At 44.2% G+C, this 13,804-nt stretch overlaps 1 protein-coding gene across 3 annotated transcripts in view; it reads right to left on the bottom strand.

Moving 5' to 3' along the window:
• Positions 1–4,816, bottom strand: part of TBC1D12 (TBC1 domain family member 12) — a 41,225-nt gene extending 36,409 nt beyond the window's left edge. The window contains exon 1 of one of the 3 annotated variants that reach the window (XM_085583647.1): positions 3,983–4,816. In XM_085583647.1, the coding sequence (XP_085439773.1) occupies positions 3,983–4,767 (785 nt within the window). In that variant the 5' untranslated portion in view covers positions 4,768–4,816. The remainder of the gene's footprint in view (positions 1–3,982) is intronic. The other 2 variants (XM_021539549.3, XM_085583646.1) reach the window with 2 other exon arrangements.
• Between the last annotated feature and the right edge of the window lie 8,988 nt (positions 4,817–13,804).

Below are 13,804 nucleotides of genomic sequence, written 5' to 3'. Positions count from 1 at the left end.
TACTACAAAAAAAGCAAATATCACTGTTGTCAACAGTAAACTTTGAATCCAGGAATAAGAAACTTTGCCAACTACCAGATACCTAAATTTGTCTAGCAAACACACAATTCAAAAAGGTACAATATCTACGCAAGCTGAAAAGATGCCTAGTATCTATTTATAGAACCATGAAGTAGAATGCATCTTTAGAAGAGGTTCAGAATAGAGTCTTTATCTCAGCCCTTGATTACTTGCTGCTGCTTGACCTTTTTGTTTTACTGTTTTGCTCTGTCCCCCAAAGCCGCACATTTAGAGTATACTGTAGTCAAGGTAATAATCATGGCTTTAATTCAACTGTCCATGCAATGTTCCTGCTCACTGAACCATTCTGCATCCAACAGCGATCCAAAAACCCAAGAACAGAGCATTGCCCTTGTAAGCTGCTATGTAAGACCACAAACCATAAAAACAATGCCTGTATATTACTGCATTATGAATCATGACAAAGCAGTGACAGGTGACTTCCAAGAAGCCATTTGTTGCTCTGACCAAAACAGTAGCACAGTGGACACAAGTGACCATAGCCAAGCAATTTTCCGCCTTGACACTCTGCTCCACATACCGATCTACTTGTGGCATCCCACTTCACATCTGAAGAGAAACAAGATGTAGAGCAAAACCAATTATTTTTCTGTTACAAGTTTTTAGTACTGATTTGACAGGCTTAATGATTTGGCACAAATACAACTTAAGATCCCAGGGCCATATATCATACCTAATACTTACCTGAAAAAAGATTCTAGTTACCAATGCAAACTTTCCAAGGATCTTAAATTATTAATGACAATCTCAAGGGCACAGACACTCTCCCTGTCACAGAGTTTGGATAAGATGCATCTGATGACAGCTGCTTGCTTTTTCCCCCACCTCACCTCATCAGTGTTATCTCTGGCTCAGTGAATGAAGACAGACAATTAACATGGATTATTTCAAAGAACTATGAAGCAGGTCAGTCTGGTAAATGAAGAGCTGGGAACAAGCTGGACCAGCTGGAAACAGCAGCCTCCTAACCCAGATCTGTCTGATCAAACTGTTCAGTCACAGCAATTTCAGCAATAAAGCTGAAAGCAGAAGGACATCCTTTGCCTTCTCTTTAAGTATCTGCAAGAATTCTCCAGCTTTTAGAATAATTTCCATATAATTATGGCTATTAGAAAAACACAATGGGAAATACGAAATTTTAGACAGTTTGCAAACTCAACAAAGAGCATTACAAGAACAAAACATCCTACATAAGATACTCCAGGTTGCTGGGTTACCTGTGTAGCACATCCAGTACCTTTTGTTTTTTATTTTACATTGTGGGAGCACCTACACACTCTTGACAAAACACAAGTGAGTTGCTCTCTCTCAGGTACACAGACACTCACTCAGTACAACTCAAATTCTGGGCAGCAGTATCATTTATGAGCCTGTGCACATTCAAAAATACAAGCAACCTTCTCCTGAGAACTTCACAAGGAAGCAGAGTTGCTACAAATATTCAAACACAGGACCATTTTTATATCATTTCAGTTCTCATTACTGACATCCACTTTTTAAGAACTACAGGATAACCCACTTACATTGGCAACTGTCAGCTTTGAATTAATCTGGACAGTTTAAAATAAAAGTGAGAAGTCTAAGCTTTTGAAATATCAGTTCAGAAGACAAGAACTAACTACTGAAAAAGTTATGAAAGCTTTATTACCACTTTTCATAATGGATATTACCCACTCTAGTATTTATTTATCTGGAGACAAATCTATCAAGCAAGACAAGTTTGAATTTGTTTTTAAAGAAAATCACTGGAAGTTTTCATTAGTCAATCTCATTTTGGTTGATGAGATTGATTCAGCTGTAACTAAGGCTCTTTTATAAATGTATAGGCAGAACTGAAGGTAGCCAGCACTGCTCACCAGGCCAAATGCAGAAGAGACACAGCCAGCTGGGCCAGTCAGGCACTGTGACATAAGATTTCCTGAGAGTCACTCTTCCACTGAAATATCTTGTACTATAGCTTTTGTCAGGATAGAAGCAATTAAACTTTTTCATCTATTAACTGAGCCTTTTCTAACACCAGCAAATATCAATGTATATTGACAACTTCTACTGTACGCCAAGTTCAAACTTTTCTATTGTCCTGGTTTTATCTGGGATAGAGCTAACTTCTTCCCAGTAGCTGGTACCAAGCTCTGTTTTGGATTCGGTACTGGAACAATATTGATAACACACTGATGTTTTGTTTGCTGCTATGCTGTGCTTATCCTAAGTCAAGGACTTGGTGTCTCATGCTCTGCCAGTGAGGAAGTACACAAAAAGCTGAGAGGAAGTATAGTTGGGACAGGTGATCCGAACTGGCCAAAAGAATTCCACACTACAAAAACCTACTGCCCAGAACATAAACTGGGAGAGTTACCCTGAGGAGGATGATCAGTGTGTGGGGAAAGGGTCTGGCATTAATCAATGGCTGATGAGCAATTGTGTTGTGCATCACTTGGGTTTTTCTTTATATTATCATTATTACAATTACATTTTACTTTGTTTAAATTACCACATTTTTCTCATCTCAACCTGTAAGTTTTACTTGTGATTCTTCTCCCCATTTCACTGGGGCCAGGGGTATAGGGTGTGGAAAACAAGAAGCTGTGTAGTGCTTAGTTGCCACATGCAGATAAGCCACAGCATCTATGAAAAAAATGCTCCAGAATTTCAATCAATTATTGATTTGGGACAAAAAGCAACAATACTAATGTTACTGGTCGATGTGTTCAAGTAGTGTGGCAAAAGGAAGGTAATATCACAGAATATTCTGACCTGGAAGGGACCCACAAGGATCACCAAGTCCAACTCTTTAAGTGAATGGCCCAGACAGGGACTGAATTCACAACCTTGGCCTTATTAGCACCATTCTCCAACCCACTGAGCTACTCTCATACAATATACTGCAGTCCACATGACATGAGAAAAAAGGAAAAAAGCATGGGAGGGAAGAACACTAATACGGAATAGAAAGAATAGCAGGACATCTCTCAGTCCATCCCTGAAACAAAGTGAGTGCACCAAACTTATTCTTCAACTGCTACTATCCCTACCCTCAAGAATCCATCTCCCCCTTTCCTGAGAGTAGGCAGAGAGGTCATTTCTCAGTTTGGGATCCCACTCTGAGATCAAACCTCTCCCATCTCAATTTTTCAGTTAATAGATTAATCTTATTCTGTCATCTTAAAACACTTAAAGACCTACTGTCCTATCAGCGTGACTTGAACAACAACTATAACCCCTCAGTTTGGGAGACAGAACTGCTGGAAACTAAATTCCTCACTTCAAGCATAATAAAGGCAATATAGAGCATGCTATAAATTATTATACCCCAGCTGCACCTTCTGTGTAGTATGCTAAAGAGTGAGTAATGCGACAGAGATCGTAGGTGACAAAGCTGGATGTCCCACAGCTTCCAGTTCTGTGCTAGAAACTCAACAGAAGTCAATTCAAGCACAAAGCAGAGCCCTTGAAGTTTTCAACACCACACTTAGAACTAAGTAAGTAAACTCTATCTACGCCATCAACAAGTAGCAGATGCGTTATAACACCTGGCAATTTCCACGACGACTTGAAAGGAGTTTCCAACACCAACAACTTTCACTTAGTCTCCAAGCGGTTTAATGAGCACCGCTGTGATCGTTCAGGCAGCGATATGCCCTGGTACAGGAAGCAAATTCCAGTTTGAAGTCCATGTAGCTCGTAGTAGTAAAAGGGCCTTTATCATCCTACCGTCACGTCCGAAGCCTCTATCCTGCCCTAAAAGAGCCCGTGAGGGTCGGAACCGCTCTTCGTGACCCGCAGTAAGACCCTGCTGCCCAAGACCCGCTCCTGCACAGCAGCCCACGGCCTGACCCGGGCCGCCCTCGCCCCGGCTGCAACGCTGGCTACCCCGCACCGGCCCCGCCACCGGCTCTTTTACCTGGTGAAGAACTCAGCGAAGGTGCTGCCGGCGCCGGCGGCGCCCCCCCGGTGCCGCGCCCTCTCCGCGGGCTCCGGCGGGGCCGGCTCGGTGGGCGCGGTCCCGCCGTGGGGCAGGTGCTCCGGGGCGCTGCGGCGGCGGCTCACCTCGTACGTGTTGCGGGAGTTCAGGTTCACGTCCGTGAAGCCGAGGGGCGCCGGAGGCAGGGCAGCGGGCTCTGCCCGGGCCCGGCAGGTCCGGCTGCCGGCGTCGCCCCCCGGGCTGCGGGGCGGCGAGGGGCTCTCGGCCGCCGCCCCCCCGCGCCGCTCCGCCTCGCTCCGCAGCCGGCAGCTCCTCAGCGGCTCTTCCAAGGCGGTTCCCGAGGGGACGCCTCCCGCCGGGCAAGGGAGGAAGCCCCCGTTCTGCAGTTTCGCTTCCTCCTCCTCCGGCCCTGGCTCATCCCGTCCGGCCCGAGGGGGCGGCGGCGGCTCCTGCGGCGGCAGCAGGAAGCCGACGTCCCCGTTGGTCATCCTCCCGCAGGGGCCCACAGCGCAGGCGGCTCCGTTCGCGGGCTTCTCCGGGCAGCGCTTCCCGCTCGCCGCCGCGGCGGGGCCGAGCGCCGCCAGGTACCGCTGCAGCAGCCGCTCCTGCCCCGGCCCGCCGCTCCGCCGGCTCGAGCCCCGGCTCCCATCCCGCTCCCCGTCCTCCTCCTCCTCCTCCGCCGCCTCCTCCGCCGCCGCCTCCTGCCGGCCCGCGGGAAGCACGGCTGCGCCGCCCGGAGCTCCGGCATCGTCCGGCCCCACCATTTGCCGCCGCGGAGCCCCGGGGGCGCGGCGGGGGCCGGGGCGCGCGCCTTCCTCCGCACCGGCGGCGCCGCGAGCGCTGGCAGCCGGCGCCGCTCCGCGCGTCGGGCAGCGGCCTCGGCGGGGGGCGGGCGGGCCCGGCACACGCAGGCGCGCGGCGCCGGCGGCGGCCCTTCCCCCCGGAAAGTCACCATAGAGGGGCCGGGCAGGAAGCACCCGCCCGCTCGCCGTCCCGGCAGGGCCGCACCCGGAACCATAGAGATGCCACCCAGACGGGCCCTGCCCCGCCCCGCCCCCGGTACCGTATTCCACCTAGAGGCGCGCAGAGCGCACCGCGTTCCGCCGAGGCGCCGCGGCTGTAGCCCGGCCCGGCAGCTCCTCCCTCTGTCGCTGCCCCGGAGCCGCCCGGGCTGGCCCCGAGCGAACTGTCCCGGCCCGCCGGCAGCCGGGCACGCCCTGCACACACGCGGCTCCGCGGCGGGGCGCCCGGGGAGCCCCGGCACTGCCGGCCCGCGCGGCGCAGCTGTGGGCACGGGCGGCGACGGCTTTTGCGGGAGTCAGGATCTACCTGAGCTCTGGGGAAAACGGGACGGGGAGAAAAGGGAAATGAGAGCGGCACTTCGAAATCCTGGGGTGAATCCTCTCCTGAGCAAGGGAGGGGGTGTCAGATGTCAGCTCCTCAGGTTAACGCTGGGGAGGCGGATGGAGGGCATTTACAGGTCCCATCAGCTCCGTTTCCCAACGCATTTCTCAGAGAAAAACCAAGTTATCACAGTCCCTTTGCAGGAGTGCAAAGCCACAAATCGCACGCAAAAGAGGCAAAGGGCTTCAAAGCCCCGGAAAAGCAGCAACAGCATAGGTCCCATGCGTGCTTTTGTAGGCTACCCCTCATCCTAGACAAAACACAAAAACAACACCCCAACCAGATTACTTATGTATTCCAGCAATAAATACTCACAGTTCGTAGCAAGGGAAGTGCCACTGTCCCAGAAATCCTTGGCTAAAGAAGTTCTCCATTTAATTACCCCACCTTCTAAGGTGTTCCAGCGTGGTGGGGGCCTTGCTTTTAAAGGCGGGCAAGGGGAGCGTGCCCAGAGGGAGGTGTGACCCTCACAGGGAAGGAACAGCCTCTCTTTAATTTTCTTCTTTTTTTTTCCCTTAAAAATTGTGAGCATTTTGGAAAGAAAGGCTTAAACTGGCATTCTTCACCTAAATAAAAAGTTGATGCATTGCATTGTGTTGTGACTTCTTGTTAGCACTTTGCTATATAAAAACTGGGCTTTCCTTAAGTTAAAAAAAATAGTGATTTTTTTTTTATTATCATGTTGTAACTGTAGTTTTGAGGTCAGATGTGCAGCACTGGTGTTATACATGCAAGAAGGAAGTCTGATCTCGCCCCTTTTGACTTGAGTAACTGGCTAATAGTTGGGATGTCAAATCTGATTTGACTATCTTGATAGCAAGCATGCAGCCTCATCCAGCTACAGCTGTGCCAAATAAGGGACCATTGACCGCAGCTTCTTGCAAAAATGCCCAATAAATATTTCCAGAATTGCCTATCCTTTGAATATGCCAGCTGAGCTGCTTATGGGAACACTTTGTACACTATTTTGGTCAAAAGAAACCATTAACAAAAATGAACTAATTAAGCTTTTTTGTTAGCTAAAGCTTTCTAATTAAAGTTTTGCTGTAACTAAGATGGCAGGCTCTTTGTTACCCACTGTGATTCAAGTCATCTCAGACACGTGGAGATTGATCACTCTGCCTGCTGAGTGAACACACATCCTGGGTGCTACAGAGGCTCTCTTACTTTTACCAGTGAGAATTTCACGTTTAAGGAAACGCTTGGATCCAGAGAGTGTCTGTGTTCATTCTCAACAAAGTGTTCATTGTTTACCTGGGATGCCATGTGGCAGTGTCACCCTCAAATACACTTCAGTGATTTCGTTAATGCAGCAGCAGCAAAGCAGGACCAGATGTTAAACAAACTGAAAAATGGAGACTGGCCCTGAGGGTGTAATGCAGGGCTGGCTTGTGGTGCACAGATCTCAGTCAGTGTAGCAGGGATAGTTGGTAATTATGCCAGGGGTTCTAAAGGATAGTACATTGTGTTGTTCAAAATAAGACCATTTGGCTCATTGGATTTGCATCGATTTCCACCTCCAGGATTGCTGTGGTTTAATCCCAGACAGCAACTAAGGCCCACACAGCCATTCACTCAATCTCCCCATGGGATGTGGGTGTGTAAAAATGAGGAAATCCATAGGTTGAGATAAAGACAGCTTAACAGGTAAAGTAAAAGCTGTGCACACAAGCAAAACAAAACAGGGAATTAATTCAGCACTTCCCATCATCAGGCAAGTGTTCAGCCAGTTCAGCTCAGTCTGATTAGAATGAGCAAGGATGAGCAGGTAGTCTGCAGAATGTTGTGAGCAATCCACAGGGAAGAAGTGAGACTAAATAGCAGATTATGGATGAGGAAATTGGAATTTATAATTTGTTTCTGAAGACAGAGAAACAACACCAAGTCTCTAAAAAAACCCAAACAACAAACTGTATAACTAATAAGTCCATGCCCACCACTAACTTCTCATTATCAAAAGGACAACGTAAAAAGGATTCAAATATTAGTCTAACTCTTGTGCCAATCAGTGCTGCTAACTGAAATAACCACTTAACAGGTACACCATAACCAATATGTAGCTGATAGTTTCTCAGAGCTGTTTCATTACTTCTGTTATTAAAATATGGAATGGCTTCCTCAAATCAATGTATAGGAAGAGCTATAGGGCTCCCAAAACCTCAGATGTTCTATTTGCAATATAGTTGTGATCTCTGGTAGTTCACTCCCAGGGCTTTCACTTCTTTGGAAATGCTGCTTTGGAAAGAACATCTTGCACCCCATTAATAGCAGTTTGCACTTTTAATACAAAGCCCTCTGGACAAGATCTCATCGCAGAGTGTAACTAACAATTAATTAAGTTGCTTGGCAGACTCCTGCACACTGAAAGCTTCTCCTTGGCACATTCCCAGTCCTGCTGCAGTCCTAGAATTAAATTACACTGCCTGTGGATCAAACATGCTGTATATCTGTATTAAGGCAGTTCAGTCTGTATTACTCTGCTTGTCTATGTTTATGCTTGTGGTGGTTCAAGCAGTGCTAAAAACACCCTGAGCACTGCTATGGGCCAAAATGTAGTTGTCATTGTTCATTAGGCACCAGGTGCCTTCCCAGCTTATTGACAGTCACTGGAAGACTCTCCTTCCATGTAACCTCCATGTTTCCCACCGCCAGACAGGGCTAATTAGATTATATACCTATATTTAGACTTCTGTTTCCTTCTGGCTATCACCGTCAAAATACAGGAAAGCCAAAGACTGCAATGTATCCAAATACTCCTGGTTTAAATGTCATTAAATACATATGGACAGTTACCTAGAAATCACCCTTATTTAAAAAACAGGTTAAAATATAAACAAACAGAAGTATTTATTACCACATCCCAAGCAGATTTGTAATTACACAGGCTCTTAACAGTGTAGAAGAAATTAATGAAACTTAAAATCCATTTACTTTATGATCCAAGACTCTTATTCTTTCCTCTTTCTATCCAGTTAACCAATTAGACACTTACCTGATCCACAGTCTCTGTCCATGTCTGCCAGAAACCTCATGATGTGTTCACAGAGACTTTAAGTTTTCTCTTCCTTTTTGTACAAATTCACTCTTTGAGATGCACAAAAATGGGCAGAGAACAGACACAGATGAAGCAGAAGAAAAGGAACAAGTGTCAACAGGCAACACAGGACCTCATGTTTCTCTGCCTGAGATTGTCACTTGCTCAGGCAGTAGTTCTGTGTTGTTAGGGGAGGCATATTTTTGGGATTAAGTGAAAAGGGGATCAGCGTAATAAGGAGGAGATCTGAGCCCATTTTTCCTGTCCCTGAGAACATTTTGGCCAGTTGTTCTCCACCTCCACCTACCTCTTTTGGGTTTAGAGGGTTTAGAGAACCAAGAACAATTATTCTCTTATATATTTCATCCACTAATTTTGAATCACATATATTCAGTCTCAACTGGTTTTGAAGGTTTAAAATACTTTCTGTTTTTTAGGCAAGATAGCAGCAGGATTCTTAGCCTACAGCAGTACCTATTTGTTGTGAGAGTTCACTCAACTGCAGGGATTTTACTTTGCACTTTCCCTACCAACATTATGTTCACATACAATGAGAGTGTTTGCTTTTCTAAAGTTAATGTGTTGTTGATAAACAGTTGTTAGTTCTCCCCTATGGTGATTACAACAAATTCCTGACTCAGTCTTGTGCTCTTTGCTTACTGTGTAATTAATACAGATAAAATCACTTCTACATCTGATAAAGCAAAAGCAGGAAGAAAAGTAATACATAGGAATTACTGTTTTTATTTTGTTTTCTTTTGCCAAGTCATATTTGATATATATTCTGTAATAAAATATTAAAATAATGTTGTAATACACATTGGGGGCTATGAGAACAGGAGTCTGTCTTTGCATTCTCTGAACACATCCTCTTCATAAGGTAAGTTCACATTAAATATTTAGGAATAATCTAGTTGATCTGATTTTAATTTGCCCAGAACCTACAGATGCAATGTATGAATATACAGCATGATTCTAAAATGTTGCTGAGATTGAGTATCAGGTTCTGAGTGCTTTTGAATTCTGTTTTAAAAATTTAGTGGCAAGATAAGTCTCTAAGAAAAAAAGCCCACTAAGATGAAACTTGAAAGAGTTTTTCCTCCTAAACTCAAGGGAATTTGAAAGGGGTTTAGGACTATTTGCAGATGAAAACTTTTAATTGGATTTTATTATAAATTATTTTCTTGAGATATGACCAGCATAGAAGCTTTCAAACCTTTCATAGAAAGTTGAATTGTTACAGAATATATTAGAGCAAATGAGTGAACAGTTTTCAGTGAAAATATTGGTATGAATTGGTCTTATGGATGAAAAATACCCTAAATTTTTTTGCCATATGTTTTTGACATTACTATCCTAGCAATTCTGTTGGTTTCACAGCACATGAAGCTGGGAGTTACAGATACAGGAATAAATACCTGGAAGCAAGAGCTGCCCACCTCAGTTGACAAAGCACTGCTTGTGAATGTTGAACCAGGTCCAACATAATAGTAAAAAGGAGTTTATCCTTAAAAGAGCAAGTATCCCTTATCTTGGGCAAACAGAATAAGGGGGAGTGGTTGGAAAGCTGGAAAGGGTAAGGTTCAATTTACTGCAGTGTGTTTAAGATGCCCTTAACTGGCAGACAATCCCTCAGGAAATGCTGCAGCCAGGCACAGCCAGTAGGAGTAGGACTAATCACAGGCAGTGCAAAAGGGGAGAAACTTTTAAAGTGTATTATTTATTGAGGACATTTGTTAATTATATTTGCTGAGAAATGTTTGTCTATTTGTACAAACCAATATGCAACATTTGGCATGATGGATGGACAAGAATGAGGGAAATGAGAAAAAAAAAAAGGTGCATATTTACTACACAGAAATAACACTTTCTAATTATGCAGTGTTGCATCCTACACATATCCTGAACTATTTTCCAGACAGCAATGAGAGCTTGTGTTGCTGAATTATTCTATAAAGTTTTTCATGTTATGCTTATCAGTGAAGTGTCCCAATCCAACACTGCTGTAAATGGAGCTATTAGATGATGGCTGTGGATGAACAGTGTCACAGTGGAACACATCTCATTTTTCATTTCCAAGGGCATTATGTACATTATACTTATTTTATCCTGACTCAGTCTTAAGAACCAGTCATACACACTGCCTCCACTTCTCTGTGTAATTGTTTCCATAGATGGTGCATCAAGGAAGAACTGCAAGAGACCTGTTCCCAGTCTAAACAGGAGTGTCTCAAGGAAAGTACCTATCATGCAATCAAGCTATAGCCAGTGCAGCTGATATTTGGCATGTTCTACCACAGGAAAATAAGCATATACTAGAGACAAGGGCTTTTGTTTATCTGTTTTTTATTCAAACACAAATTTGCTCAGCCCTTGCTGGAGAAGGAGTATGGGGCACAAAGTGTGTGAGCTGTTGGAACTTCTGGGGCAAAGATTGTAATCAAGGGACTCCTGCAGGACAGGTTTGTTTCTGACCAGGGATAATTTCCAAGTAGTTATTACTGCCGTGATCTTTACTGCAAACATTTTCTGTGGCCTTCACCAGCATGAAGTCTGGGGAAACCCAGATAAATTTGCATATTAAGAACAAGAACTTGAATCTGAATCAATTTCCAAAGTAGTAAGTGTAGGCTGTGGAACCTTATCTGTTGTGCCTACGAGTCTGTAAGCATCCTTGAGCATCAATGCCCAGTTACTTTACATGCTGTGGTCCAGCCATGTGCTTGCAGTAAGTGGGTAAATTAGGCTTGCCAGTATGGGCTCATACCCTAACTTAGGTAAGAGAAAATTTGTGCTGTCAAAGGAGTGAGAGGAATCCAAAGATTGCTCTAAAATACATGTTGGACAGATTATAGGGATGTGGAATCTTCAAAGAAAGAAGAGTGAATATAGGGCTCTAAACCCTTTAAAAGGCTTTTATCTGCCTCCTGCCATCACTTCTGCCTTGCTTATGTTCTCTGTACTGAACTACTACTAATCCTCAAACACAGGTTTTCCAAGCACCAAGCCTTACTAGAGGCAGGGGCAGGATCTTCCCTCCAGGAAGCAGCTGTGCACCATGCCCATGTAGTGTGACTGTGCAGTCCAAACTGTTCTGACAGGGACAGCATGCACACTTGTGACAGGATGAGACTGAAATGCTCCTTATCAAGCACTAGAATTCAGCCTATCATGTATCACATCTCCCAGATGCTAGAAAGCTTGCCAGCTTGCTCATAGGCTCTGTTCCATTAAATCTCTAAATGAACACAAAACAAAATGCAATGTTGTGGCTGTCTGAAATTCTTTAAAGTCAAATAATGTTGATTAGAGATTAAATTTGATTTCTTAATTCTGAGTGCTGGGCACTACCCTGTGTAGACAGAAAATTAATCTGAAGTCTGTCCTTTGAAAATAATGCACATCATCTCTCAAAAAAAATTTCACACGTTGTGGAGACATGGGCAAAAAAAGTAAGGGAAATGCACATTTATTTTTAATTAATTAAAATTCACATATTCTGAAGCAAAGACATCATTTATCTACTATGTTGGAAACATACTGTCGTAAGTAGAAACAAATGAATCATTTCTACTGGGATCTGAGTATGATTTGGAAATAGTTCTGCCACATCAGTTGGTAAGAGTGAATTTCAAAAATCTTTCATTCTTCAAGATCTGTGTGTGTGCCATCTATTAGAAATATGGGGTGGATAGCATCTTTTAATCTTAATTTTAAAGCTAGTTTTATAAATGCAATAACAGTCAATGAGGTGTTTGTATCTTAAAGTATACAGAGATAGCATTTTGAAATGGTGAACACTTTATTATAGACTGGTTTTCACATTATCTTGATGACATTAACCTAGATGAAATGCTAGTTAAAATAATATAGGTACAGATTACTATAGCAATGTCATGTAATTTGCATTCCTGTTTAAAAAAACAAAACCAAGACCTCTTTTCTCTTTTCAGACATGCCTTGCTGGAAAACGGCAGGCACTGTGATAAAATACCCGCGCAGCTGAACACATTGCTTTGTTAAATAAAATGCAACTCAATAACACAGCTCATGTGCAAGAAAGCAAAGATTGCATTGAAACCATATTTCTGCTTCCTAAACCACGGGGCTGTGTCAGGAGCCAAGTCCACCCCAGCATCCCTGCAGCCAGATGTGTGCTGCTTTGCCTTGCAGAGGTGCTCCATGGCTGCCTGAGAATGGTGCTCAAGACCAGGAGAGTTAACACCACTCTCACAGGGCTGTCTGGCAACTAAAGCTTCTGGTTTTACCCTCTGCATTTGGGACTGTACCCAAGTGTCACAATGAGCATTTCATCCCTGCCTGAGCTGGCGAGGCTGTCTGCTGTCAAGGTGAAAAATACTGCTCAGGCATTGGCACTCTCCCAGGAAGGCCCAGTCTGGGAGGCCAGAGGGGATAAAGTGCCAGCACTGACCTCTCACCTGAGCTGCCTTGAGAGGCAGATAACTAGAACTGAGCCAGGGTGCTGGTAAAAGCTGGGCCACTAAGAACAGCAGAAGGAGAAAACCAAGAGGTTCATTTATGCTCGTTCTGGGGAATAAGAGAAATAAAATCATGATAAAATAAAGCAATGGAATGACCTTATCACTGAAAAGCAATTTGTCAAAATCTCCAAGATGGCTAAATGATTGATGTCTGCTCAAAGCTAAAACAAAGTGGAGTCCTCTTGAATTCTGGGATCCAGCTCCAAAACTGAATACTGAAGACAGACACAGGAATAGTGAAATACAGCAGAGAGAGAATAAGAAAGCAATTTGAAGGGTTGGTAAGGCTCTACATGACTGTGCATTTTCTGTATCACTAGAGAATAAAGGGGATAATCAAAGAGGATTTAGGCAGTCCTGGGAATGGGAATATTTTCTTCTCTATGTCAGTTGTAAACCAAAGTACATGATGGGAAGACAGCTACTCTTGCTGTAATCTTTTCAGTAATGGATACCAAGCTTTCTCTCAAACGGAAGAGTATTTGTAAGATAAATCAGAGACATCCTATAATTTTAAAAGTGTAAGAGTCATCTTGTCTAGGTGGTATACCCAAGAATTCTGAAAGCACTTACACATTCAGTGGTTAGGTGCTAGAAAAAACATGCAGCTTTCATGTGAGACCTAGAGTATCAAAATAGTGCAACTTCCCTTTTTCTCTCTAGGAAATCAGTTCACCTGCTTGGTGGTCCAGCCAGCAAAAGGTGGCATCCTCACAGCCGAGAACGCCTTGTGCTGTGATACCAGTAAGTGTTGTGGAAAAGCCATTTACCTATAGTGTTTGTTCTCCTAATGCCCTTACACAGGAATCCAAATTGCAAATAGAGTTTCTCCAAATTAGGTCATGGAAAGCATTGCAGCAC

Source organism: Lonchura striata, chromosome 6 (assembly GCF_050655825.1).
Source record: "Lonchura striata isolate lonStrDom1 chromosome 6, ASM5065582v1, whole genome shotgun sequence".
Taxonomy (NCBI): domain Eukaryota; kingdom Metazoa; phylum Chordata; class Aves; order Passeriformes; family Estrildidae; genus Lonchura; species Lonchura striata.
This window is presented reverse-complemented; position numbering and strand designations above follow the sequence as displayed.